At 45.5% G+C, this 27,668-nt stretch overlaps 1 protein-coding gene and 1 non-coding gene across 7 annotated transcripts in view; both read right to left on the reverse strand.

Annotated features, from left to right (window-relative positions):
• Positions 1–27,668, reverse strand: part of LOC143277178 (TPR and ankyrin repeat-containing protein 1-like) — a 118,356-nt gene that overhangs the window by 38,343 nt on the left and 52,345 nt on the right. For all 6 annotated transcript variants that reach the window (XM_076581942.1, XM_076581943.1, XM_076581944.1 and 3 more), the window contains 15 exons: positions 25,711–25,939; positions 24,705–24,832; positions 23,869–24,024; positions 22,909–23,037; positions 22,155–22,361; positions 20,139–20,387; positions 16,825–16,962; positions 14,710–14,812; positions 12,034–12,258; positions 9,984–10,354; positions 8,340–8,504; positions 7,011–7,242; positions 4,351–4,547; positions 3,229–3,282; positions 241–354 (listed from right to left, as the gene is read on the reverse strand). In XM_076581942.1, the coding sequence (XP_076438057.1) occupies positions 241–354; positions 3,229–3,282; positions 4,351–4,547; positions 7,011–7,242; positions 8,340–8,504; positions 9,984–10,354; positions 12,034–12,258; positions 14,710–14,812; positions 16,825–16,962; positions 20,139–20,387; positions 22,155–22,361; positions 22,909–23,037; positions 23,869–24,024; positions 24,705–24,832; positions 25,711–25,939 (2,697 nt within the window). The remainder of the gene's footprint in view (positions 1–240; positions 355–3,228; positions 3,283–4,350; positions 4,548–7,010; positions 7,243–8,339; positions 8,505–9,983; positions 10,355–12,033; positions 12,259–14,709; positions 14,813–16,824; positions 16,963–20,138; positions 20,388–22,154; positions 22,362–22,908; positions 23,038–23,868; positions 24,025–24,704; positions 24,833–25,710; positions 25,940–27,668) is intronic.
• Trnae-uuc (transfer RNA glutamic acid (anticodon UUC)) lies at positions 15,256–15,331 on the reverse strand. The gene has a single exon. It is a non-coding gene; the product is annotated as a tRNA-Glu (tRNA).

Here is a 27,668-nt window from a genome sequence, read left to right on the forward strand (position 1 = left end):
GGAGTATGGCTGCCTACATGGTAGAGAGAGTGGCCTCTTCTCCCATATAAGGACACACACCGACAGATAAGCCTGCTTGCTCATCCATCGGACCGACAGGAGACTCCATCCATCCTGGCCTTAAGGCCCCGAACGCTGGACTGAGGGGGGCTTCTTCTCTGAACACCCTGCACTGCCCACCTTTCCCTACAGTTTCTTATCACGGGAGCCAAGACCAGAACCATGATCACTGCTCTCTACCTGCTGCTGGTTGTCGTCAGCAGAGCTGCCGTTGTCCTCATCGTCGGAAGACAACTCCCCGTCCTTCTTCCCTCCCTTGGTCTGCGAGGCTTTCTTGCTGTTCGGGGCTTTCTTCTGAAATGCACAGGGGAAAAAAAGGAAATTTTCTACCTAAAATTACGTTTAAATAACATAATTAACCGTGACCCACTAGTGCAGACTCCGGCAGGGGTCTGACATTCCTGTCCTGTGCAAACTACTACCCGCCTATGCGGAGAAAACGAAAGTAACTACGGCCGATAACCTCCCGGAAGTAGGTAACCTCCCCTTTGTACCGCTGGCTGGCGCCGTCTTTTGAAAATCACTTTGTTTGTATTGTATTGTAGTGTGTTTTGTTCCGATTGTATTGTATTGTATTGTATTGTACTGTATTGTATTCTACTGTGTTGTGTTGTATTCTACTGCATTGTATTGCATTGTATTTGTATTTGTATTTCATTTTATCCCAACAGATTTCCTGCATGCAATTTTATTTGTTTTTCCTAATGAAGTGGATTTTTCTACAGAATTCTGCCAGGAACAACCCTTTTGTTGCCATGGGGTCTTTTACGTGCGCTAAGTGCATGCTGCACACGGGACCTCGGTTTATCGTCTCATCCGAATGACTAGCGTCCAGACCACCACTCAAGGTCTTGTGGAGGGGGAGAAAATATCGGCGGCTGAGCCGTGATTCGAAGCAACGAGCTCAGATTCTCTCGCTTCCTAGGCGGACGTGTTACCTCTAGGCCATCACTCCACTTAGGCCATCACTCCACTTGCACGGTATTCTATTGCATTTTCTGTTGCATTGTATTCTATTACACTGTACTGTATTGTATTACTCTTTTTGTCACAACAGATTTCTCTGTGTGAGATTTGGGCTGCTCTCCCCAGGGACAGTGCGTCGCTTCACTGAGAGCACGCCACCCTTTTTTCTTTTTTTTTTCAAATTTTCTGTCTGCAATTTTATTCTTTTGCTTTCCTACTGAAGTGGATTTTTCTACAGAATTTCACCAGGGACAACCCTTTTGTTGCCGTGGGTTCTTTTACGTGTGTCTTAGGGTGCGTGGCTCCAATTTCCTGCCCAACACTGCAGGTGTCTGCATCTCTCAGCCTTGTTGATGCTGGGATATATCATGAGAGTACAGCCTTGTCAAGTTGTCCCACATCTAAATGGACCTCCCCCATCCTTATCAAAATAAGAAAATAATCAAAATCAATATGACAGAACACAAATGACACAGACAAGAAGGGAAAAAAAAACAAAAATCCAGTGCCGCGTGTCTTTTTTAATGGAATGCACAACCACCCCTGCAGGCGCTCGCAGAAAGGATCATCAAAATGATTTCATGATCACTCTCTGTAAAGCTATCTATTTTGTGAGGCATGGTTTACAATCAGTTTTACTGTTGTAGGTCAGGGACACTGTAGGTCAGTGTTTACCTGTAGGTCAGTGTTTACCTGTAGGTCAGTGTTTACCTGTAGGTCAGTGTTTACCTGTAGGTCAGTGTTTACCTGTAGGTCAGTGTTTACCAGTGTTTACCTGTAGGTCAGTGTTTACCAGTGTTTACCTGTAGGTCAGTGTTTACCTGTAGGTCAGTGTTTACCTGTAGGTCAGTGTTTACCAGTGTTTACCTGTAGGTCAGTGTTTACCTGTAGGTCAGTGTTTACCTGTAGGTCAGTGTTTACCAGTGTTTACCTGTAGGTCAGTGTTTACCAGTGTTTACCTGTAGGTCAGTGTTTACCTGTAGGTCAGTGTTTACCTGTAGGTCAGTGTTTACTTGTAGGTCAGTGTTTACCTGTAGGACAGCGTTTACTTGTAGGTCAGTGTTTACCTGTAGGTCAGTGTTTACCTGTAGGACAGCGTTTACTTGTAGGTCAGTGTTTACCTGTAGGTCAGTGTTTACCTGTAGGACAGCGTTTACTTGTAGGTCAGTGTTTACCTGTAGGACAGCGTTTACTTGTAGGTCAGTGTTTACCTGTAGGTCAGTGTTTACCTGTAGGACAGTGCTGACCTGTAGGACAGTGCTGACCTGTAGGTCAGTGTTTACCTGTAGGTCAGTGTTTACCTGTAGGTCAATGTTTACCAGTGTTTACCTGTAGGTCAATGTTTACCAGTGTTTACCTGTAGGTCAATGTTTACCAGTGTTTCCCTATAGGTCAGTGTTTACCAGTGTTTCCCTATAGGTCAGTGTTTACCTGTAGGACAGTGTTTACCTGTAGGACAGTGTTTACCTGTAGGTCAGTGTTTACCTGTAGGTCAGTGTTTACCAGTGTTTACCTGTAGGACAGTGCTGACCTGTAGGACAGTGTTTACCAGTGTTTACCTGTAGGACAGTGCTGACCTGTAGGTCAGTGTTTACCAGTGTTTACCTGTAGGTCAGTGTTTACCTGTAGGTCAGTGTTTACCAGTGTTTACCTGTAGGACAGTGCTGACCTGTAGGACAGTGCTGACCTGTAGGTCAGTGTTTACCTTAGGTCAGTGTTTACCTGTAGGTCAGTGTTTACCAGTGTTTACCTGTAGGACAGTGCTGACCTGTAGGTCAGTGTTTACCAGTGTTTACCTGTAGGACAGTGCTGACCTGTAGGTCAGTGTTTACCAGTGTTTACCTGTAGGACAGTGCTGACCTGTAGGACAGTGTTTACCAGTGTTTACCTGTAGGACAGTGCTGACCTGTAGGACAGTGCTGACCTGTAGGTCAGTGTTTACCTTAGGTCAGTGTTTACCTGTAGGACAGTGCTGACCTGTAGGTCAGTGTTTACCTGTAGGTCAGTGTTTACCTGTAGGTCAGTGTTTACCTGTAGGTCAATGTTTACCAGTGTTTACCTGTAGGTCAATGTTTACCAGTGTTTACCTGTAGGTCAGTGTTTACAGTGTTTACCTGTAGGTCAATGTTTACCTGTAGGTCAGTGGCGACAGTGTTTACCTGTAGGTCAGTGTTTACTGTTTACCTGTAGGTCAGTGTTTACCTGTTTGTCAGAGGTCGCATCCACACTGCTTCCTGTGTCACCACTGTCCCTAACCTGTAAAAAACAAGTACAACATATAATGTTTAAAAAAAAAAAAAGGAAGTTAATTCAATGAATTATCCCCACAAAGTGTAGGGCTTGGCAGATGGGCGAGGCCCAATCTACACACAAAAACACAATCACACACATCACAAAACTCATAATTCACATACACACACCATGACACACAACACAAAACTCACCACACACACACACACACACATTACGACCCACAACAAAACACCACACAACACAACAATCACACACACACACATTACGACCCACAACAAAACAACACCACACAACAATCACACACACACACACACACACATTACAACCCACAACAAAACAACACCACACAACAATCACACACACACACACATTACAACCCACAACAAAACAACACACAACACATCACAAAACTCACAACACACACACATTACAACCCACAACAAAACAACACCACACATCACAAAACTCACCACACACACACACACACACACACACATTACAACCCACAACAAAACACCACACAACAATCACACACACACACACATTACAACCCACAACAAAACACCACACAACACATCACAAAACTCACCACACACACACATTACAACCCACAACAAAACACCACACAACAATCACACACACACACACACATTACGACCCACAACAAAACAACACCACACAACAAACACTCACACACACACACACATTACAACCCACAACAAAACAACACCACACAACAATCACTCACACACACACACACATTACAACCCACAACAAAACAACACCACACAACAATCACTCACACACACACACACATTACGACCCACAACAAAACACCACCACACAACAATCACTCACACACACACACACATTACGACCCACAACAAAACAACACCACACAACAATCACTCACACACACACACACACATTACGACCCACAACAAAACACCACACAACAATCACACACACACACACACACACACATTACGACCCACAACAAAACACAACACCACACAACAATCACACACACACACACACACACAACACACACAACACACAACACACACACACCACGGGAGTTCTCTCCTCCTGCCCCTTGGGTGCTTCCTGTTTGGCGCGACGTCTGGCGGCGGAGTCCAGGAGCTGCTGTGCTTTGAACAGGTAGCACTGGGCCCTGAGGGCGGCGTCCGTCCCCTCCTCCGCGATCCTCACCGCCCGGTCAGCCTGGCCGTTGTGCAGCATCATGCGTGCTGCCTCCCCGATGTGGCCTGACACGTCATCATCATCATCATCGTCATCATTATCATCATCACTGTCATCATCATCATCATTGTCATCATCATCATCATCACTGTCATCATTGCCATCGTCATCATCATCATCGTCATCATTATCATCATGCGTGCTGCCTCCCCAACGTGGCCTGACACGTCATCATCATCATCATCATCATCGTCACTGACATCATCATTGTCATCATCATCATCATCATCACTGTCATCATTGCCATCGTCATCATCATGCGTGCTGCCTCCCCGATGTGGCCTGACACATCATCATCATCACCATCATCATCATCACTGTCATCATCATCGCATCATGCGTGCTGCCTCTCTGATGTGGCCTGGCACATCATCATCACCATCACCATCATAATCACCATTACCATCATCATCATCATCATGTGTGCTGCCTCCCCGATGTTGCCCAACAACAGAGGGACGTTGCTGTATTCATCATTATCATCATCATTGTCATTATCATCACCATCATCATCATTATTATTATGCATGCTGCCTCCACGTTCCCTGATGTGGCCGGACACAGAGGATACACGTCATCGTCATCAATGTTGTCATCACTGTCATCGTCGTCATCATTATCATCATCATCAATGTCGCCATCATCGTCATCATCATTAAGCATGCTCCCTCCCTGATGTGGCCTGCCACTGAGAGTCAGGCCATCATCTACTGAACACACTGTTACTGTCCACTCTGGTATGCCGTGCCCGAGCCTGGATACAAAACGTGGAGGGTTTGTCGAGGGCCTTAGCTACACCTCACTGTTAAATAAATAACTGCCGTACAAGCACAAATACACAATTCTTGAAACATATCTTCAATCACTTCTCCTACAAACAAGCTTACGACACATAACTTCAATCATTTCCGCCACAAAAAGGCAGCCTGCGACACCTATTTTCAATCATTCCTGTCACAAAAAGGCAGCTAGCGACACCTATTTTCAATCATTCCTGTCACAAAAAGGCAGCTAGCGACACCTATTTTCAATCATTCCTGTCACAAAAAGGCAGCTAGTGACACCTATTTTCAATCATTCCTGTCACAAAAAGGCAGTTAGCGACACCTATTTTCAATCATTCCTGTCACAAAAAGGCAGCTAGTGACACCTATTTTCAATCATTCCTGTCACAAAAAGGCAGCTAGTGACACCTATTTTCAATCATTCCTGTCACAAAAAGGCAGCTAGTGACACCTATTTTCAATCATTCCTGTCACAAAAAGGCAGCTAGCGACACCTATTTTCAATCATATCCACCACAAAAAGGCAGCCTGCGACACCTATTTTCAATCATTCCTGTCACAAAAAGGCAGCTAGCGACACCTATTTTCAATCATTCCTGTCACAAAAAGGCAGCTAGCGACACCTATTTTCAATCACTTCCACCGCAAAAGGACTTGCAACACACATCTTGTACTGTCGGCTGCAAACAGGCATATGTGACTCATGTCTCCAATCATCTCCACCACCAGACGGCTCACAACCACAACAACAACGCATAACAATGCTTTGACTCTTTCCATACGAACAGCGAAAGAGACGACGTTAACAGCGTTTCACCCCAATTACCATCATCAAAATATTGCAAGTGGAAGGCTCTTATACTGAAGACGTGAATGTTGACAAAGAATACCACAATTCTGATGACGGAAGCTGAAGGTTGGGTCATTCAGACACCCACTGGACATCCGAGGGGTCTGTGTAGAGGAGAAGAGAGGACTGGCCGTACTGAGTTAATACATCTACACGATGTATGTCTTGAAGCAAGGCGCATCGCAAGCAAAATGACAACAGTTTTATGTGAGTTCACACACGTTTCTTTGTGAAGGTCAAGGTATTCGTGTCAGGGTTGTGTGTCTCATCAGAGCCGTAACTCTCCATTTTCACGTGCTCACGTTGAGCTGTGCAAGTTGTCAAATGATGTGTCCACCTCCATGTCTTCTTCGTTTTGCAGATTATGATTTTTATGGCCTACATTTTTGTTTTGTTAAACCTTATATTGCCTTGCTTGTTCAGAATCTATAAATACGACTCACTTTGTTGGAAAAAATGAGCTGCATAGTTTAAAAAAAAAAAAATGAATTGAGGCTAAAAAAAAAAAAAAATCATCAGTAATACATTGATATAGCATTTCTTTAAAAAGAATGTGAAGACATCCGTCACATAATTTATCCGCATTGTCTCAAGAAATGTTTATTTATTTTATTTATTTATTTATGTATTTATTAAGATGTTTTACTATAGTGCATACGGAGTATGGCTGCCTACATGGCAGGGTAAAAACGGTCATGCACGTAAAAACCCACTCGTGTACATGCGAGTGAACGTGGGAATTGCAGCCCACGAACGCAGAAGAAGATGGGGAATTAAAAAATTGTTGAAAAAAAAAAAAAAAAAAAAAAATGCACAACCCCCGAATCCCTCACCATCAGTCCTCATGAGCAGAGCAGCCTCCTGCAGGAAGCCGTGCTTCTGGAGGAACTTGACCTGGTCCTCCTTGTTGGGCAGCCTCTCGATGGCGGCCAGCATCTTTTGCGTCTCCCCGTAGCGGTGGTAGAACTTGGCCGCCTTGTAGCTCAGGCTGGCGATGGTGAAGGAGCCCTCAGGGCGATGCTCCAACAGGGCCTTGGGCAGCGCCACGCCCTTCCTCTCAAAGTCCTGGGAGGGGGGATCAGGATATGGAATGATAGGAATGATGATGATAATTTTTTTTTTTTTTAATATTAATATATAAAAAAAAAATACAAAAAATTGTAATAATTGGTCTACCAGCCCCTTGGGCAGCACACAGAGACCTGCTTGCGGATGTTAAAGCGCTGAAGGCAGTCGATGGCTTGGTCAAACAACTCCTACACCCCACCCCACCACACACCACACACACACACCACACACACAGACCTGCTTGCAGATATTACAGGGCTGAAGGTAATCAATAGCCTGGTCGTACAGCTCCTACACACACACCCCCTCCCCACCCCCCATACACACATGCACCCGTTACAGACCTGCTTGCAGATGTTATAGCGCTGAGACCATCAATGGCCTGATCGTACAGCTCCTACACCCCCACCCCCCGTACACACACACACCCCACACAGACCTGTTCTTGGATGTTATAGCGCTAAGACAATCAATGTTCTTGGATGTTACAGCGCTAAGACAATCAATGTCCAGATCGTACGGCTCCTACACCCCCACCCCCTACACACATGCACCCCACACAGACCTGCTTGCGGATGTTACAGCGCTGAAGACAATCAATAGCCTGGTCATAAATCTCCTACACCCCCCCACACCCTCCCATGTCTCCCTACGCCCCCCCTCCCCTCCCCAACACCCCCCCAAGACCTGTTTGCGGATGTTATAGCGCTGAAGGCAGTCAACAGCCTGGTACTTTCAGCTCCTACACACCCCTCACACCCCGCCACCACACACACCCCTCACACAGACCTGTTTGCGGATGTTATAGCGCTGAAGGCAGTCAACAGCCTGGTCTTACAGTTCCTGTAACCCCACCCCCACCCCCCCCAACCCCTCCCCACACACACTCTCTCACACACAGACCCGCTTGCAGATGTTATAGCACTGAAGGCAATCAATAACTGGTCGTACATCTCCGACGCCCCACACACAAACACACCTGTTTGCGGATCTTATAACGCTGAAGGCAGTCAACAGCCTGGTCTTACAGTTCCTGTAACACCCCCCCCCCCCAAAAAACCCACCCCCACACACACTCTCTCACACACAGAGACCTGTTTGCGGATCTTATAACGCTGAAGGCAGTCAATAGCCTGGTCGTACAGCTCCTGTTCATCCAGGATCTTGAGGGCGCGGCCAAAGTTGTCGACGTGTTCGAAGCACTGACTGGCCGCCAGCCACTTGCGTGCACGCAGGAACAGGGGCCCCGCCACCTCCGGCTGAACACACGACGTCAGCGTGCTGTTATGTCTACATGACTGTAGTTCTGTAGTTCAATATGAGGCCTACACGCCAGCAGTGTGCTGTTATGTCTACATGACTGTAGTTCTGTAGTTCAATATGAGGCCTACATGCCGGCAGTGTGCTGTTATGTCTACATTACTGTAGCTCTGTAGTTCAATATGAGGCCTACACGCCGGAAGTGTGGTGTTATGTCTACATGACTGTAGCTCTGTAGTTCAATATAAGGCCTACACGCCGGAAGTGTGGTGTTGTAGTGTATCAGTTATTATTGTAAATCTGGCCTCAAAACCACAGGCTGTCAGTGTTTTGTTGTAATGTAATTAGGTATCAATCATGACATCTATATCTTGCCTCAGAACCACACGTCGTCAGTATTGTGCTGAAATGTCTACACTGTTGTAGTTCAATCTGGCCTCAAAAATACACATCGTCGGAAAAATGTAATGTATCAATTATCATGTTTAAATCTGGCCTCAAAATTACACGCCCTAGGTAATGTGCTGAAACATCAATTATTACATTTAAATCTGGCTTCAAAACTACATACTGTCAGTGCTGTGTTGCAATGTATCAACTATTATGTTTATATGTTTATATCTTGCCTAAAAACTGCACACCATCAGTATGATATACAGTATTGTATTTCAATTATGTTCTGTTTACATTACTGTACATCAATTACGTTATAATGTCTACATTATTGTAAATCAATTACATCATGTCTGAATTATTGTAGTCCAATAACATCATAAAATGTAAATCATCATATTTCAATTAAGTTAAAATCTAAGAATTATCATATTTCAATTGTTATAATACGTAAATTATTATATTCCAATTACGTCATAATATAAAAATTATCATATTTCAATCTACGTTATAATATGGGAATTATCATATTCCAATTACATTACAATATATAATTCATCATATTTTGATTACGCTATAATATGTAGCTTGTCGTATTTCAATTATTTGTATTTGTATTGTATTTCTTTTTATCACAACAGATTTCTCTGTGTGAAATTCGGGCTGCTCTCCCCAGGGAGAGAGCGTCACTACACCACCACCCATTTTTTTGTATTTTTTCCTGCGTGCAGTTTTATTTGCTTTTCCTATCCAAGTGGATTTTTCTACAGAATTTTGCCAGGAACCCTTTTGTTGCAGTGGGTTCTTTTACGTGCGCTAAGTGCATGCTGCACACGGGACCTCGGTTTATCATCACATCCAAATGACTAGCGTCCAGACCACCACTCAAGGCCCAGTGGAGGGGGAGAAAATATTGGCGGCTGAGCCGTGATTCGAACCAGCGCGCTCAGATTCTCTCGCTTCCTAGGCGGACGCGTTACCTCTAGGCCATCACTCCACTATAACGCTATTATATTATAATATGCAAATTATATATATATATATACTATATTCACATACATTATGTAAATAAAGCCAATGCCCACCTGCCCGTTTTTCTCAAAGACGAGGGCGGCCAGGTGGTGTTCCCGGGCATTCTGCAGGCAGCGGCCAGCCTTCATCACCAGGTTGTAGCGCAGAGCCAAGTTCTCCGACAGCTTCTCCAGGTCGCGGTGACACTCCAGGAACATCAGCGCCGCCTTCAGGAACTCGTCACGCATCTGCCGGGGCTGCGCGCGCAGCTGCGAGGCCTTCAGCGCCCTCTGGTGGGCGACGGCGATGTCGCGTTTGTGCGTGGCTCCGGCCATGCTGTAGCACTTTGCGGCCACATCGTACAGCGATCGCTGCATGATTTCATCCCCACGCTTCTCCCACTCTTCAGGCATGGACTTCTCGGCGAACATCGACTGCGACACGCCTGGACAACAGTGTGTACACACGCTACACATTATGTACACGCTACACGTTAATATTGCAACATGTCTGGATGATGGTATACACACAAAATGTTAAGGACTGTGACATGTCTGGACCATGGTGTACACACACTACACGTGCAACACTGTGACACATCTGAACAAAAGTGCTATTCCCATTCCTCCCTGTTGGATTTCTCACTGAAGAGCTACTGTGACACGCCTGCATGACAGTGTATACACGCTACACGTTAAGAACTGCGACATGCCTGCAAAACCGTGTGTACACACTACACGTTAAGAATCCGATAAGCCTGGACAACAGTATACACACGACACGTGTCCAGTGCTTCTCCCACTCTTCAGGGCTGGACTTCTCGGCGAACATCGACTGCGACACGCCTGGACAACAGTGTGTACACACGCTACACATTATGTACACGCTACACGTTAAGAATCTGATAAGCCTGGACAACAGTATACACACAACACGTGTCCAGTGCTTTTCCCACTCTTCAGGGCTAGACTTCTCAGCGAACATCGACTGCGACACGCCTGGTCAACAGTGTGTACACACGCTACTCATTATGTACACGCTACACGTTAATATTCCTTTTAATTTTTTTGAGTGTGTCAAAAAGCATGTAAGCTAAACGATCCGCACAACTTTTGACAGAGAAAGTAACCAAACCTTGCCTTATATGGACATCCCATGGCCTTTTGGCCTTTGCGTATTAAATCAGGAATCACAATGTTAACTCCACTCCACAGCAGATCAAACACAGATGCAGACCAAGTCATGAAAGCGAACCCAGTGGGATCTGCACTCTGGACAGGGGATACAATCAAACCCACCTTTTCCCAAGATAGCCTCCCCTTCCTCTACTTTAGTCTTCAGTTTTTCAAGTTTAGAGTCATGCATGTGAGTGAATGACTGTTGTGAAAGCGCTTTGTCTATGCACAAGATTCAGCGCTATAAGAATATTATTACGACTACACAAAACATGCAAGTGAATGACTGGTGTGAAAGTGCTTTGATTTGTCTCTGCACAAGATTCAGGGCTATATAAATGCTAATTGTTATGAAAAATGCACACTGCACAAAACATGCGTGTGAATGACTGGTGTGAAAGCACTTTGATTTGTCTCTGCACAAGATTCAGGGCTATATAAATGCTAATTATTATGAAATGAGTTTTGTATTTTAATTTTTGAAAATAAGTGTCATGATTTTTATAAGTATTCACTGTGTCCGCCGGTCAATTCTGATCGCGCCTTAACATGAGCTCGATCGCCCAATCGGGCCAAGTAGTTTTGTGACCTGTTGTGATTCATCATCAAACACAAAACGAGAGCGCCAAAGAATCGATAGACACACAGAAAATAAAAATAAAAAACTTAGCCGTGTGCAAAGCACAGGCGCAGGAGTCAAGATGGCTGCCGGAAAAAGAGGCGCTAGTCAGGGATGCAAAGGGGAGGTAACCTACTTCAGGAGGTTATTGGTCGTAGCTACTTTCATTTTCTCTGCATAGGCGGATAGTAGTTTGCACATGACAGGAATCAGACCCCTGCCGGAGTCTGCACTAGCGGGTCACAGTTAAGCATGTGTAATTAAAATACTAATTATTATGAAAAATGCACACTGTACAAACGTCCAATCAAAACGAAGGAAACCCCTCACCTGTGTCATCGCCGCCCCCTTTCATGGACACAAACTTCACCAGCTTGCGTGCCTTGAAGTACTCAAACATCGACGCTCGCTTGTCCGAGTCCTGGTCGAAAATCCACACGTTCACGCGCGCTCGCGTGAGTGCGGTGTACAGATGCTTCAGTTCAGAGTTCAGGATTTTGTGCAGGTTGGGGTCAAAGTTGAGAGGTCGAGGTCGTCCCACCTGCTGCAGAACATCTGAAAAACGATGCAGAGCAAAATGCTGGATGAGTTTCATTCTTCTTCCCTGAACGAGTGAAGCATCGTCTTCTTTGGAGGTTGACTGAGGATAAACTCCACACTGATCTACATTTCACTGTTTCACAATCATAACATTTGTATTTGTATTTGTATTTGTATTTCTTTTTATCACATCAGATTTCTCTGTGTGAAATTCAGGCTGCTCTCCCCAGGGAGAGCGCGTCGCTGCACTACAGCGCCACCCATTTTTTTGTATTTTTTCCTACGTGTAGTTTTATTTGTTTTTCTTATCGAAGTGGATTTTTCTACAGAATTTTGCCAGGAACAACCCTTTTGTTGCCGTGGGTTCTTTTACGTGCGCTAAATGCACGCTGCACACTGAACCTCGGTTTATCGTCTCATCCGAATGACTAGCGTCCAGACCACCACTCAAGGTCTAGTGGAGGGGGAGAAAATATCGGCGGCTGAACCGTGATTCGAACCAGCACACTCAGATTCTCTCGCTTCCAAGGCAGACGCGTTACCTCTAGGCCATCACTCCACTAACATAGATCTAGATCAAAGTTTCAAACCTTCCCTGTCTTCATCATCACTTTGATAAAAAGGTAACACACACTCCACACAAACAGCGATTTTTGGTAAACTCCAATTTCAGGGTTTTCTTTCAAATTGAAATTTGACTTAACGCAATCAGACAACGGTTGTGTAAACTTTGTAAGCTGCTACAAGTTATATTGTCTGTTCGTTTTCAGAAAGAATTTTTGTAGATATGTTGAAACATTGCGATGGTTTGTGCTGCACATTAAATCTGCCTTTCAATGGTATCCAAACAACTCATACTCCAGTCATAGGTGTTGTAACTGTCCAACATTTAACCTGTTACCATCTTAACCATGGCTTTTCATCCAGACACTTCTCAACAAAAACATATATCATGAAGACAGTGACATGTCACACACACCTATCATGAAGACAGTGACGTGTCACACACACCTATCATGAAGACGTTGACGTGTCACACACACCTAACATGAAGACAGTGACATGTCACACACACCCAACATGAAGACAGTGACATGTCACACACACCCAACATGAAGACAGTGACATGTCACACACACCTATCATAAAGACAGTGACATGTCACACACACCTATCATGAAGACAGTGACATGTCACACACACCCAACATGAAGACAGTGACATGTCACACACACCTATCATGAAGACAGTGACATGTCACACACCCAACATGAAGACAGTGACATGTCACACACCCAACATGAATACAGTGACATGTCACACACACACCTATCATGAAGACAGTGACATGTCACACACCCAACATGAATACAGTGACATGTCACACACACACCTATCATGAAGACAGTGACATGTCACACACACCTATCATGAAGACAGTGACATGTCACACACACCTATCATGAAGACAGTGACATGTCACACACACCTATCATGAAGACAGTGACATGTCACACACACCTATCATGAAGACAGTGACATGTCACACACACCTATCATGACATGTCACACACACCTATCATGAAGACCGTGACATGTCACACACACACACCTATCATGACATGTCACACACACCTATCATGAAGACAGTGACATGTCACACACCTATCATGAAGACAGTGACATGTCACACACACCCAACATGAAGACAGTGACATGTCACACACACCTGTCATGAAGACAGTGACATGTCACACACACCTATCATGACATGTCACACACACCCATCATGAAGACCGTGACATGTCACACACACCTATCATGAAGACAGTGACATGTCACACACACCTATCATGAAGACAGTGACATGTCACACACACCTATCATGACATGTCACACACACCCATCATGAAGACCGTGACATGTCACACACACCTATCATGACATGTCACACACACCTATCATGAAGACAGTGACATGTCACACACACCTATCATGAAGACAGTGACATGTCACACACACCCAACATGAAGACCGTGACATGTCACACACACCTGTCATGACATGTCACACACACCTATCATGAAGACAGTGACATGTCACACACACCTTTCATGACATGTCACACACACCTATCATGAAGACAGTGACATGTCACACACCTATCATGAAGACAGTGACATGTCACACACACCCAACATGAAGACAGTGACATGTCACACACACCTGTCATGACATGTCACACACACCTATCATGAAGACAGTGACATGTCACACACACCTATCATGACATGTCACACACACCTATCATAAAGACAGTGACATGTCACACACACCTAACATGAAGACAGTGACATGTCACACACACCTATCATGAAGACAGTGACATGTCACACACACCCAACATGAAGACAGTGACATGTCACACACACCCAACATGAAGACAGTGACATGTCACACACACACCTTCATCAATCTCCACCAGACCACTGGAGCAAGAGTTGGCAGTGACCTCCTTTCTGGACAGACGCTCCAGGAATTCCGTCACCACACGCCACTCTTTGCTGGCCTGAAACGACAGGGGGGGCGGGGGGGGGGGGGGGGAATAATAATATACAAACACAGACACGTCGACGTGTCTGCACAGTGCTGAAATATAAATCAGCAAAAAGACTTATAACTACCCCCTGTCATCACCAGCGACACCAACAGATGCTAACGATTCTTCTTCTTCTTCTTCTTCTGCGTTCACTGGTATGCACACGAGTGGGCTTTTACGTGTATGACCGTTTTTACCCCGCCATGTAGGCAGCCATACTCCGTTTTCGGGGGTGTGCATGCTGGGTATGTTCTTGTTTCCATAACCCACCGAACGCTGACATGGATTACAGGATCTTTAACGTGCGTATTTGATCTTCTGCTTGCATATACACACGAAGGGGGTTCAGGCACTAGCAGGTCTGCACATATGTTGACCTGGGAGATTGTAAAAATCTCCACCCTTTACCCACCAGGCGCCGCCACCGTGATTCGAACCCGGGACCCTCGGATTGAAAGTCCAACGCCTTAACCACTCGGCTACTGCGCCCACTGACGATTCATAATGGCTTCCTGAAGTCAAGGCTGACCATGACAGTGATGCATCCTATCTTTACGTTAACTCACTCAGTACGGCCAGTCCTCTCTTCTCCTCTACACAGACCCCTCGGATGTCCAGTGGGTGTCTGAATGACCCAACCTTTAGCTTCCGTCGTCAGAATTGTGGTATTCTTTGTCAACATTCACCTCTTCAGTATAAGAGCCTTCCGCTTGCAATATTTTGATGAAGGTAATTGGACTGAAACGCTGTTAACGTCGTCTCTTTCGCCGTTCATATGGAGTGAGTTAAATGACATGCACACCAAATGACATGAACACTGATTGTCATCAACATCAAATGACATTAACACCAAGTCACATGAACACAAGACGAACTGTACACCAATTAACATACACACTAAATCTGTATTTGTATTTGTATTTCTTTTTATCACAACAGATTTCTCTGTGTGAAATCTGGGCTGCTCTCCCCAGGGAGAGCGTGTCGCTACACTACAGCGCCACCCATTTTTTTGTATTTTTTCCTCCGAGCAGTTTTTATTTGTTTTTCCTATCGCAGTGGATTTTTCAACAGAATTTTGCCGGGAACAACCCTTTTGTTGCCGTGGGTTCTTTTACATGCGCTAAGTGCATGCTGCACATGGGACCTCGGTTTATCGTCTCATCTGAATAGACTAGCATCCAGACCACCACTTAAGGTCTAGTGGAGGGGGAGAAAATATCGGCAGCTGAGCCGTGATTCGAACCAGCGCGCTCAGATTCTCTCGCTTCCTAGGTGGGCGCGTTACCTCTAGGCCATCACTCCACTAAATGACATGAACACCAAAAATCATGAAAACTGACTGACACGAACAATAAAGACATGAACACCAGAAAACACACAACAAACAAAACAACACACACACCAAACACCACACACAGACAAGACAACACACACAATACAACACACACACCAAACAACACACACAGACAACACAACACACACAACACAACACACACACCACACAATGCACACACCATACATACAACACACACACAACACACCACACAACACACACACCAAACACCACACACAAACCACACAACTTACACAACACAACACACACACCAAACACAACACAACACAACACACACCAAACACAACACCAAACAACACACACACCAAACACAACACAACACACAACACACACCAAACACAACACAACACACCACACACACCAAACACAACACAACACACCACACACACCAAACACAACACAACACAACACACACCAAACACAACACCAAACAACACACACACAAAACGCAACACAACACACAACACACACCAAACACAACACAACACACCACGCACACCAAATACAATGCACACAACAAACACACCATACACCACACCACACACACCAAACAATACACACCACCACACACCACACACACACCACATCACACACCACACACCACACACAAACAAGGAAACATCACCTCAGAGTCCTTGAAGAAGTTGTAGAGCAGCACATCGTCGAACTCCAGGCCCTTGGCCTCATAGATGGTCAGCACCAGACCCAGGCCCAGCTCCTCGGGAAGGCTGTTCCGTGCCTCCTCGTTCACCACCAGGATCACCTGGCGTACACAGCATCGCCGTGACAACGTCATTTCTTATCACCGGTCATCCGCATCATCACCATAACAACATCATTATCACCTGTCATCCACAACATCTCCATAACAGCACTGTTTATCACCTGTCGTCCACAACATCACTATAACAACACTGTTTATCACCTGTCGTCCACAACATCTCCTTAACAACACTGTTTATCACCTGTCGTCCACAACATCACCATAACAACACTGTTTATCACCTGTCGTCCACAACATCACCAATAACAACACTGTTTATCACCTGTCGTCCACAACATCACCATAACAACACTGTTTATCACCTGTCGTCCACAACATCTCCATAACAACACTGTTTATCACCTGTCGTCCACAACATCTCCATAACAACATCATTATCACCTTTTTTTTCTCTTTTTTTTTCCAAGGCCTGACTAAGAGCGTTGGGTTACGCTGCTGGTCAGGCATCTGCTCGGCAGATGTGGTGTAGCGTATATGGATTTGTCCGAACGCAGTGACGCCTCCTTGAGCTACTGAAACTGAAACTGAAACTATCACCTGTCATCCAAAACATCGCCATGACAACATCTTTATCACCTGTCATCCATAACATCACCATAACATCGCCTTGCCAACATAATTATCACCTGTCATCCATAACATCGCCTTGCCAACATAATTATCACCTGTCATCCATAACATCACCTTGCCAACATAATTATCACCTGTCATCCATAACATCGCCTTGACAACATCATTATCACCTGTCATCCATAACATCGCCATGACAACATCATTATCACCTGTCATCCATAACATCGCCGTGACAACATCATTACCACCTGTCATCCATAACATCGCCATGACAACATCATTATCACCTGTCATCCATTACATTGCCATGACAACATCTTTATCACCTGTCATCCATAACATCGCCTTGACAACATCATTATCACCTGTCATCCATAACATCGCCATGACAACATCATTATCACCTGTCATCCATAACATCGCCATGACAACATCACTATCACCTGTCATCCATAACATCGCCATGACAACACCATTATCACCTGTCATCCATAACATCGCCATGACAACATCATTATCACCTGTCATCCATAACATCACCATGACAACACCATTATCACCTGTCATCCATAACATCGCCATGACAACATCATTATCACCTGTCATCCATAACATTGCCATGACAACATCTTTAATCATCTGTCATCCATTACATTGCCATGACAACATCTTTAATCATCTGTCATCCATTACATTGCCATGACAACATCATTATCACCTGTCATCCATAACATCACCATGACAACACCATTATCACCTGTCATCCATAACATCGCCATGACAACATCATTATCACCTGTCATCCATAACATTGCCATGACAACATCTTTAATCATCTGTCATCCATTCCATTGCCATGACAACAACATCGTTGGGTCACCTGTTGTCCACAACATCACCATGACAACATCACTGATCACCTGTTGTCAGTTGTTTTTTTCACCTGTTGCCCACAACATCACCATGACAACAACATTGTCGATCACCTGTTGTCCACGGCATCATCTTTGATCACCACCACGCTCACCTGTCAGCCATAAAAACAGTTTGTTTCTAAAAGAAACGTTACTGCCTTCTGATAAAGGCATAAACGTTTCACCACATCTGCTAGCAACACCGCCTTGAGACACTGACGCTGAAAACTGAATCTTCAGGTATCCGGTGAGCGCTTAGTTGGTGGTGTTCTAAGTATGTTAAATCAGAACAGACACTACCGAACACAGTGCAGGGTCTCCTCTGGTGTGTGGCCTCCTGGCAACCTAACATCAGTAATTCTCTGCGGACAACCAGCGCTGGGACTGAGACAGACGAAGCCAGGCGTGGCAATGAATGGGAACTCGGAATGAGTGTCATGGGAGTGGGAGTAATGCCACTGAAACAATGCAGATGATGGGGCAGCAAAAAGGAAATTTTCTATCTAAAATTACGTTTAAATAACATACTTACCGTGACCCAACAAGTGCAGACTCCGGCAGGGGTCTGACATTCCTGCTTGTGCAAACTACTATCCGCCTATGCGGAGAAAACGAAACTACGGCCGATAACCTCCCGGAAGTAGGTAACCTCCCCTTTGTCCCACTGGCTAGCGCCCTCTTTTTCCGGCAGCCATCATGACTCCTGTTCCTGTGCTCTCCATACGGCTAAGTTTTTTTCGTATTTTCTGTCTGTCTGTCGATTCTCTGGCGTTCTTGTTTTTTGTCAAATTTTGTCTCGAACCAGATCACATAATTATATGGTTCAATTGGGATATTGGGCTAAAATTAAGGCGCGATCGAAATCGATTCGCGGACACTCTGGGCCCTCTATTTCTGGCCCTCTCAACAACGCCAACCCAAAAAGGTCAGACTAAGCGCACTGGGCAATACTACCGCTCAGCTATCTGCCTAGCCCATGTGGTGTACTGTATATGGATATCTTTTGTCCGAACGCAGTGACACCCTAACAAACTGACACTTCCTCTTCGTTTGTGGGCTGTAACTCCTAAATTCACTTGTATGCACACGAGCAGGCTTTTACGTGTATGACCGTTTTTACCCCACCATGTAGGCAGCGATTCTCTGTTTTTGGGGGTGTGCATGCTGGGTATGTTCTTATTTCCATAACCCACCAAACGCTGACACAGCGTGTAGAATCTTTAACGTGCATATTTGATCTTCTGCCTGCATATACACAAGAAGGGGAGTGCCTTAATTTTAGCGCGATCGCCCAATCAAGCTATATAATTATGTGACCTGGTTGGAGACACAATTTGACAAAAAACAAGAATGCCAGAGAATCGACAGACAGAAAATACGAACAAACTTAGCCGTATGAAGAGCACAGGAACAGGAGTCATGATGGCTGCCGGAAGAAGAGGGCTCTAGCCAGTGGGACAAAGGGGAGGTTACCTACTTCCGGGAGGTTATCGGCCGTAGTTACTTTCGTTTTCTCCGCATAGGCGGATAGTAGTTTGCACAGGACAGGAATGTCAGACCCCTGCCGGAATCTGCACTAGTTAGGTCACGGTTAAGTATGTGTAATTAAAGGGGACTAGCAGGCAGCCATACCCCATAAACTGACAACTGAATCTTGCGGTACGTTACCTGGTGAGCGCCGAACTCGATGTGCGAAGTCTTCCTCCTGTTGCCACTGAGCAGAATGGCGAGGTCTGCAGGACTGCCCGATTCCAGAACAACAGGCTGGGGTCCGTCAAACATCCCCTGGTCCTTCTCCAGACGGTCAAAGGATTCTGGGAAAAACTCCACCAGCAGGTCGAGAACCGCCGAGGCCAGCGACAGAATGCCGGCATGCGACCGGTAGTTGTGGGTTAGCTGGTACACCTGGCGTGGCACCTGGAGACATACAGGTGTAAACCAGACCTCAAGGTGTAAACCAGACCTCAAGGTATAAACCAGGTATAGGTATCAATACATCAAGGTGTAAACCACACCCTGGTACTAATACATCGAGGTAGTTGTGGGTTAGCTGGTACACTTATCATGGCACCTGGGCACATACAGGTGTAAACCACACATCAAGATGTAAACCAGACCTCAAGGTGAAAACCAGGCATATGTATTTGTCACGGCTCGTGACGGTTGCTATGCTTGTGTTCATGTGCAACTCTTTTCCATCCCTTCTCCCCCTTTCTCTCCCTCCCTCTCCTCTCTCTCTCCCTTCTCCCCCTCTTTCCATCCCTCTCCTTCACCTCCCTCTCTCTCTCCTTCGTGCTTTTACACGTGCATATCTGAGGATATGTGTATGTCATGTCCCTTCTCCTGAACGTTTTGTGAACTCTCAGTGAGTTCAGAAGTCTATGTGGTGAGGAGAGAAAGATTTCTCTGGGCTTTTGATGCCAAGCTCTGTCAAGAGACGGATCACCATTCCAGCGAGGGAGCTGTTGGGTGTCGTCCTACAGAAGTAGTGGGGTGTGTTCGTTGTCACCCCCTTCTTTCTGTGTGTGTGGGTCTGTGTTTCACCCTGGGCAGCGGTGTGCCCATTTACCTGGTGACAGGTTTTCCTGTTTCCCTCCCTTCCGTGCCACTGCCTTCGACGGGTCTCCGGGACAAGTCTGGAATGGTCCTCGTCCCCCTTCTAACGTGTCACCCCGAAACTCCCTCACTCCCGTTCCCGTTCCCGCTCCCACTTTCCCACTGTCCCTCTTGCCCGACCAGCTTCAGCCAGCAAACTACCAACGTGGTCCGTCTTTGGCTGTCAGCAAATGTCTGAACTCTGGCAGCGTGTTTTAGCAGAACTGGCGCTGCAGTTGTCTGCAAATTGTATTGTGCAGTAGTTAGACAGAGGTTATTTTGTGTGTGTGTGTGAGTAATGCTTGGGTTTGTGGCGTTCATTTATTTATGTATGTTTGCATGACCATAGTAAAACGAGTTAAACTTTTCTGTGTCTCCATGTTTGTGTTGTCGGGACCTTAGTTAGTCTGGGAAGGGGCGGGGGTTTATGGGCAACTCCTTACAGGTTGTGACAGTATTAATACATCAAGGTGTAAACCACACCTGGTACTAACACATCAAGGTAGTTGTGGGTTAGCTGGTACACCTGTAGACACAAACAGGTCTAAACCACACATCAAGATGATTACAACTTGATGTGTCAGTACCTATGTCTGGTTTACATCTTCATACCTTGTTTACACCTGGAGTGGAGTGATGGCCTAGAGGTAATGCGTCCGCCGAGGAAGCAAGAGAATCTCAGCGCGCTGGTTCAGCCGCCGATATTTTCTCCCCCTCCACTAGACCTTGAGTGGTGGTCTGGACGCTAGTCATTCGGATGAGATGATAAACTGAGGTCCCGTGTGCAGCATGCACTTAGCGCACGTAAAAGAACCCACGGCAACAAAAGGGTTTTTCCTGGCAAAATTCTGTAGAAAAATCCACATCAATAGGAAAAACAAATAAAACTACATGCAGGAAAAAATACAAAAAAAATGGGTGGCGTGTAGTGTAGCGACGCGCTCTCCCTGGGGAGAAACCCGAATTTCACACAGAGAAATCTGGTGTGATAAAAAGAAATACAAATACAAATACCTTGATGTATTAATACCAGTGCCTGACGACAAACAGAAAAAGAGTTAAAAAAAAAATTTTTTTTAAAGCGCCAACCTCCAGCATCCCAGTTTTGCCAAGGGCCTTCAGTGTGTGTTTGGCGTAGTGGAACAGCGTCTTGAGGTCGCTGAAGCGGAAGGCCACGCCCCTCATGATGCTCTGAGCCGTGTCCCCCGTCAGGAACATGTTGTTGGGGCTGTTGGCCAGTCGGATCAGCACCGTCAGCTCTGCCTGCGTGAAGTCCTGAGTCTCGTCCACAAACACCTGTCGGGGGAAAAAACAGTGTGTGTGAGTGTGTGGGTGTGTGCGTAAAGGCCTGCAATTCGTCCACAAACACCTGTCGGGGAAAACATAGCGTGTGAGTGTGTTGGTGGGAGGGGTTGTGGGGGGTTGGTTGTGTGTGTGTGTGTGTGTGTGTGTGTTCTATGAGAAGAGGGAGGGATGTTGTGTGTGTGTGTGTGTATGTATGTGTGTGTGTGTGTGTGTGTGTGTGAAGTCCTGCGATTTGTCCACTGACACCTGTGGGGAAAACGTTAGTGTGTGCGTGTGTTTTTTTAGGGTGATGTATGTGAGTGTGTGTGTGTGCGTGTGTGTGCATGTGTGAAGTCATAGGTTTTGTCCACAAACATCTGTGAGGAAAACAATAGTGTGTGAGTGTGTTTCTTTATGTGTGTGTGTGTGTGTGTGTGTGTGTGTGTGTGTGTGTGTGTGTGTGTGACACAGAGAGAGGATGTCCATACACATCCTTATTATGATCCTATATCCCACATGAGAGTGGAACAATGTGTGGCAAAATGCTCATAAATGTTACCTCATGCAAGACCCAAGGCATAGGACCCATGGTTTTCAGACGCTGATAAATGTTGAACACCAGATCAGCTTCATCGTAAAGCCCATGTTGTCGCTTGTAGTCTGTGTACTTGATAAACAGCTCGTACACCTGACAACACACACATCATGTTGAACACCAGATCAGCTTCATCGTAAAGCCCATGTTGTCGCTTGTAGTCTGTGTACTTGATAAACAGCTCGTACACCTGACAACACACACATCATGTTGAACACCAGATCAGCTTCATCGTAAAGCCCATGCTGTCGTTTGTAGTCTGTGTACTTGATAAACAGCTCATACACCTGACAACACACACATCATGTTGAACACCAGATCAGCTTCATCGTAAAGCCCATGTTGTCGCTTGTAGTCTGTGTACTTGATAAACAGCTCGTACACCTGACAACACACACATCATGTTGAACACCAGATCAGCTTCATCGTAAAGCCCATGCTGTCGCTTGTAGTCTGTGTACTTGATAAATGGCTCGTACACCTGACAACACACACATCATGTTGAACACCAGATCAGCTTCATCGTAAAGCCCATGCTGTCGCTTGTAGTCTGTGTACTTGATAAACAGCTCATACACCTGACAACACACACATCTCATCATGACGGATAGCTTGCAAACACACAAAAAACAAAAAAACAAAAACTCCAACCGACTGTTATATCAGTTTACACACACACACACTCTCTCTTCGCTTCAGACACAGGGGCAAAAGTTCTATGACACTCTCTCTCTCACTTTCACTTACTCGTATGCACACACAGTAATTCCCCCCCCCCCCCCGCCCCCCCCTCCCACTCGATTTTTTTTACTTCCCTCGTCTAATATCACTTACAGTGAAAAGACGTTAAACTAAAGAACGAACGAACTCTCTCTCACATCCACATGCTCTCTCTCTCACACACTCTCACACACACACACACACCTTGTGCCTGCTACCAGTGAAGTTGGGGGCCTGTTTCCTCCCCAGCTGTTCATAGCTGTCCTGATCCAGGTAGCCTCGGGGCTGGGTCAGGGAGGCGAACGACCCCTTGATGAACGACATGATCTCCGTCCAAACCAGGGACGGGTGGTAATTCACCTGCACAACACCACCACCACCATCTCCATCACCATGACAACGACACCACCACCCCATCACTATGACAACACCACCCCATCACCATGACAACGACACCGCCACCCCATCACCATGACAACACCAACACCACCCCATCACCATGACAACACACCACCACCACCATCACCATGACAGCACAACAACACCCCATCACCATGACAACACCATTTTGTATCAAAGACTAAAATCAGACTGTGTTGTTTGTATCAAAGACTTAAATCAGAATGTGTTGTTTGTACCAAGGAGTAAAATCAAACTGTGCCGTTTATGTCATCCAATCAAATGAGAAACATGCATACACAATCAACCTTTATCTTTTGAGCTAGACTTAACACACACACACACACACACACACACACACACACACACACACACACACACACTCTCAAACATACAAATGCATGCAATCATGCATGCGTGAATGGAGGCACACACACAATCTTGTCTCTGTCTTTATCACGCACACATACAGCCATCATTACACACACACACACACACACACATACAAATGCATGCATTCGTGCATGCGTGCATGGAGGCACACACACAATCTTGTCTCTGTCTTTATCACGCACACATACAGCCATCATCACACACACACACACACACACACACACACACACACACACACACACACTGACCTGTGCCTTCTTGGTGATCTTGGGCCAGACCTCATGAGCGAAGACGCTGTAAGTCACCTCACGACGGTTGTCCTTCTTCCGCGGCTGGTGATCGGCAGCTGGCTCCCTCCTCTCCCTGATGCCCTCCCCTGTGGCGCCACAGCCAATGGGATTAGGTTTTCCATAAAAGGACATTTCTCCCCTAAAATTACCTTTAGCATACAATACCAACCAAACCCAAGACAACCCACCAAACCCAAGACAACCCACCAAACCCAACACAACCCACCTAACCAAACCCAAATCCACTCTCACCCTTTCCTCAAAGCCCAAACCAACACAATACACTACAACCCAACCCAACCCAACCAACCCGCGAAACCCAACCCAACATACTCTCTCACACTGTTCCACCTGTTCCAAGTACACTCCAACCCAACCCAATCCAACTGACACAACACAACCCCACCCCACCCACACAACCAAACACAACCCACACAAAACAACCCAACACACCCAACACACACACCCCAACCAACACACACAACCCACCCCAACACACACAACCCAACCGAACACACACAACACAACCCACACAAAACACCCCAACCCAACCCACACAACTCAACCCAACCCAACCCAACACACACAACCCAACCAAACACACACAAACCAACCCAACACAACCCAACCAAACACACACAAACCAACCCACCCCACACAAACCCAACCCACACACACACCCAGCCAACAGAACACAGGCCACACAAAACAACCCAACCCAACCCACCACAGCCCCACCCAACACAACCCACCCACAACCAAACCAAACCCCACCCCACACAACCCCCCCACAACCAAACCAAACCCCACCCCACACAACCCAACCCACACACACCCAGCCAACAGAACACAGGCCACACAAAACAACCCAACCCAACCCAACCCACCACAGCCCCAACCCCACCCAACACAACCCACAACCAAACCAAACCCCACCCCACACAACCCCCCCACCCACTCTCACCCTGCTCCCCCTCCTCCAGGTACCCCTCCTCCTCCTCCTCCTCATCCGAGTCATCCTCCAGGGGGACGAAGGCGAAGATTTCCTCGTCCGCCCCCCACCCGTGAATTGTGACCCGGAGACTTCCGTCCTCGTTTCGCTCAAAGAAGTGGGGAGGGGGGAGGGAGGCGTCCAGGAGAAGGATCAGCTGTCGTGACGTCAGGAACAGCGGGAACTTGTATTCGTCAACGTCCTGGCCACAAAGCAAAATGTCTTGTTCTGTTCCTTGTCCTGGCCCAAAATGTACTTGTTCAAGCCTGACCCAAAATGTATTATCTGTCCGTATCATGACCTAAAATGTACCTGTTTATGCCTGACCCAAAATGTATTATCTGTCCATATCATCACCTAAAATGTACTTGTTCAAGCCTGACCCAAAATGTATGTATCTGTCCATATCATGACCTAAAATGTACTTGTTCAAGCCTGACCCAAAATGTATTATCTGTCCATATCATGACCTAAAATGTACTTGTTTATGCCTGACCCAAAATGTATTATCTGTCCATATCATGACCTAAAATGTACTTGTTCAAGCCTGACCCAAAATATATTATCTGTCCATATCCTGACCCAAAATGCACTTGTTTATGCCTGATCCACAATATATGTATCTGTCCATATCCTGACTTAAAACGTTCTTGTTCAAGCCTGACCCAAAATGTACGTATCTGTCAATATCCCGACTTAAAATGTACTTGTTCAAGCCTGACCCAAGATGTACGTATCTGTCCATATCCTGACTTAAAATGTACTTGTTCAAGCCTGACCCAAAATGTATTATCTGTCCATATCATGACCTAAAATGTACTTGTTCAAGCCTGACCCAAAATGTACATATCTGTCCACATCCTGACTTAAAATGTACTTGTTTATGCCTGACCCAAAATGCACATATCTGTCCATATTCTGAGTTAAAATATACTTGTTTATGCCTGACCCAAAATATATTATCTGTCCATATCCTGACCCAAAATGCACTTGTTTATGCCTAATCCACAATATATGTATCTGTCCATATTCTGACCTAAAATATACTTCTTTATGCCTGACCCAAAATGTACGTATCTGTCCATATCCTGACTTAAAATGTACTTGTTCAAGCCTGACCCAAAATGTACGTATCTGTCCATATCCTGACTTAAAATGTACTTGTTTATGCCTGACCCAAAATGTACATATCTGTCCATATCGTGACATAAAATGTACTTGTTTATGCCTGATCCACAATATACATATCTGTCCATATCATGACCCAAAATGTACTTGTTTATGCCTGACCCAAAATGTACGTATCTGTCCATATCCTGACCCAAAATGTACTTGTTTATGCCTGACCCAAAATGTACGTATCTGTCCATATCCTGACCCAAAACGTACTTGTTTATGCCTGACCCAAAATGCACGTATCTGTCCACATTCTGAGTTAAAATATACTTGTTTATGCCTGACCCAAAATATATTACCTGTCCATATCATGACCCAAAATGCACTTGTTTATGCCTGATCCACAATATATGTATCTGTCCATATCCTGACTTAAAATGTACTTGTTCAAGCCTGACCCAAAATGTACGTATCTGTCCATATTCTGACTTAAAATGCACTTGTTTATGCCTGACCCAAAATGTACGTACCTGTCCATATCCTGACCCAAAATGTACTTGTTTGTGCCTGATCCAAAATATATTATCTGTCCATATCCTGACCCAAAATGTACTTGTTTATGCCTGACCCATATTATATGTCCATATTCTGACCCAAAATGCACTTGTTTATGCCTGACCCAAAAAGTATTATCTGTCCATATCATGACCTAAAATGTACTTGTTTATGCCTGACCCAAAATGTACGTATATGTCCATATCATGACTTTAAATGTACTTGTTTATGCCAGACCCAAAATGTACGTAACTGTCCAT

Source organism: Babylonia areolata, chromosome 33, assembly GCF_041734735.1.
Source record: "Babylonia areolata isolate BAREFJ2019XMU chromosome 33, ASM4173473v1, whole genome shotgun sequence".
Classification (NCBI taxonomy): Eukaryota; Metazoa; Mollusca; class Gastropoda; order Neogastropoda; family Buccinidae; genus Babylonia; species Babylonia areolata.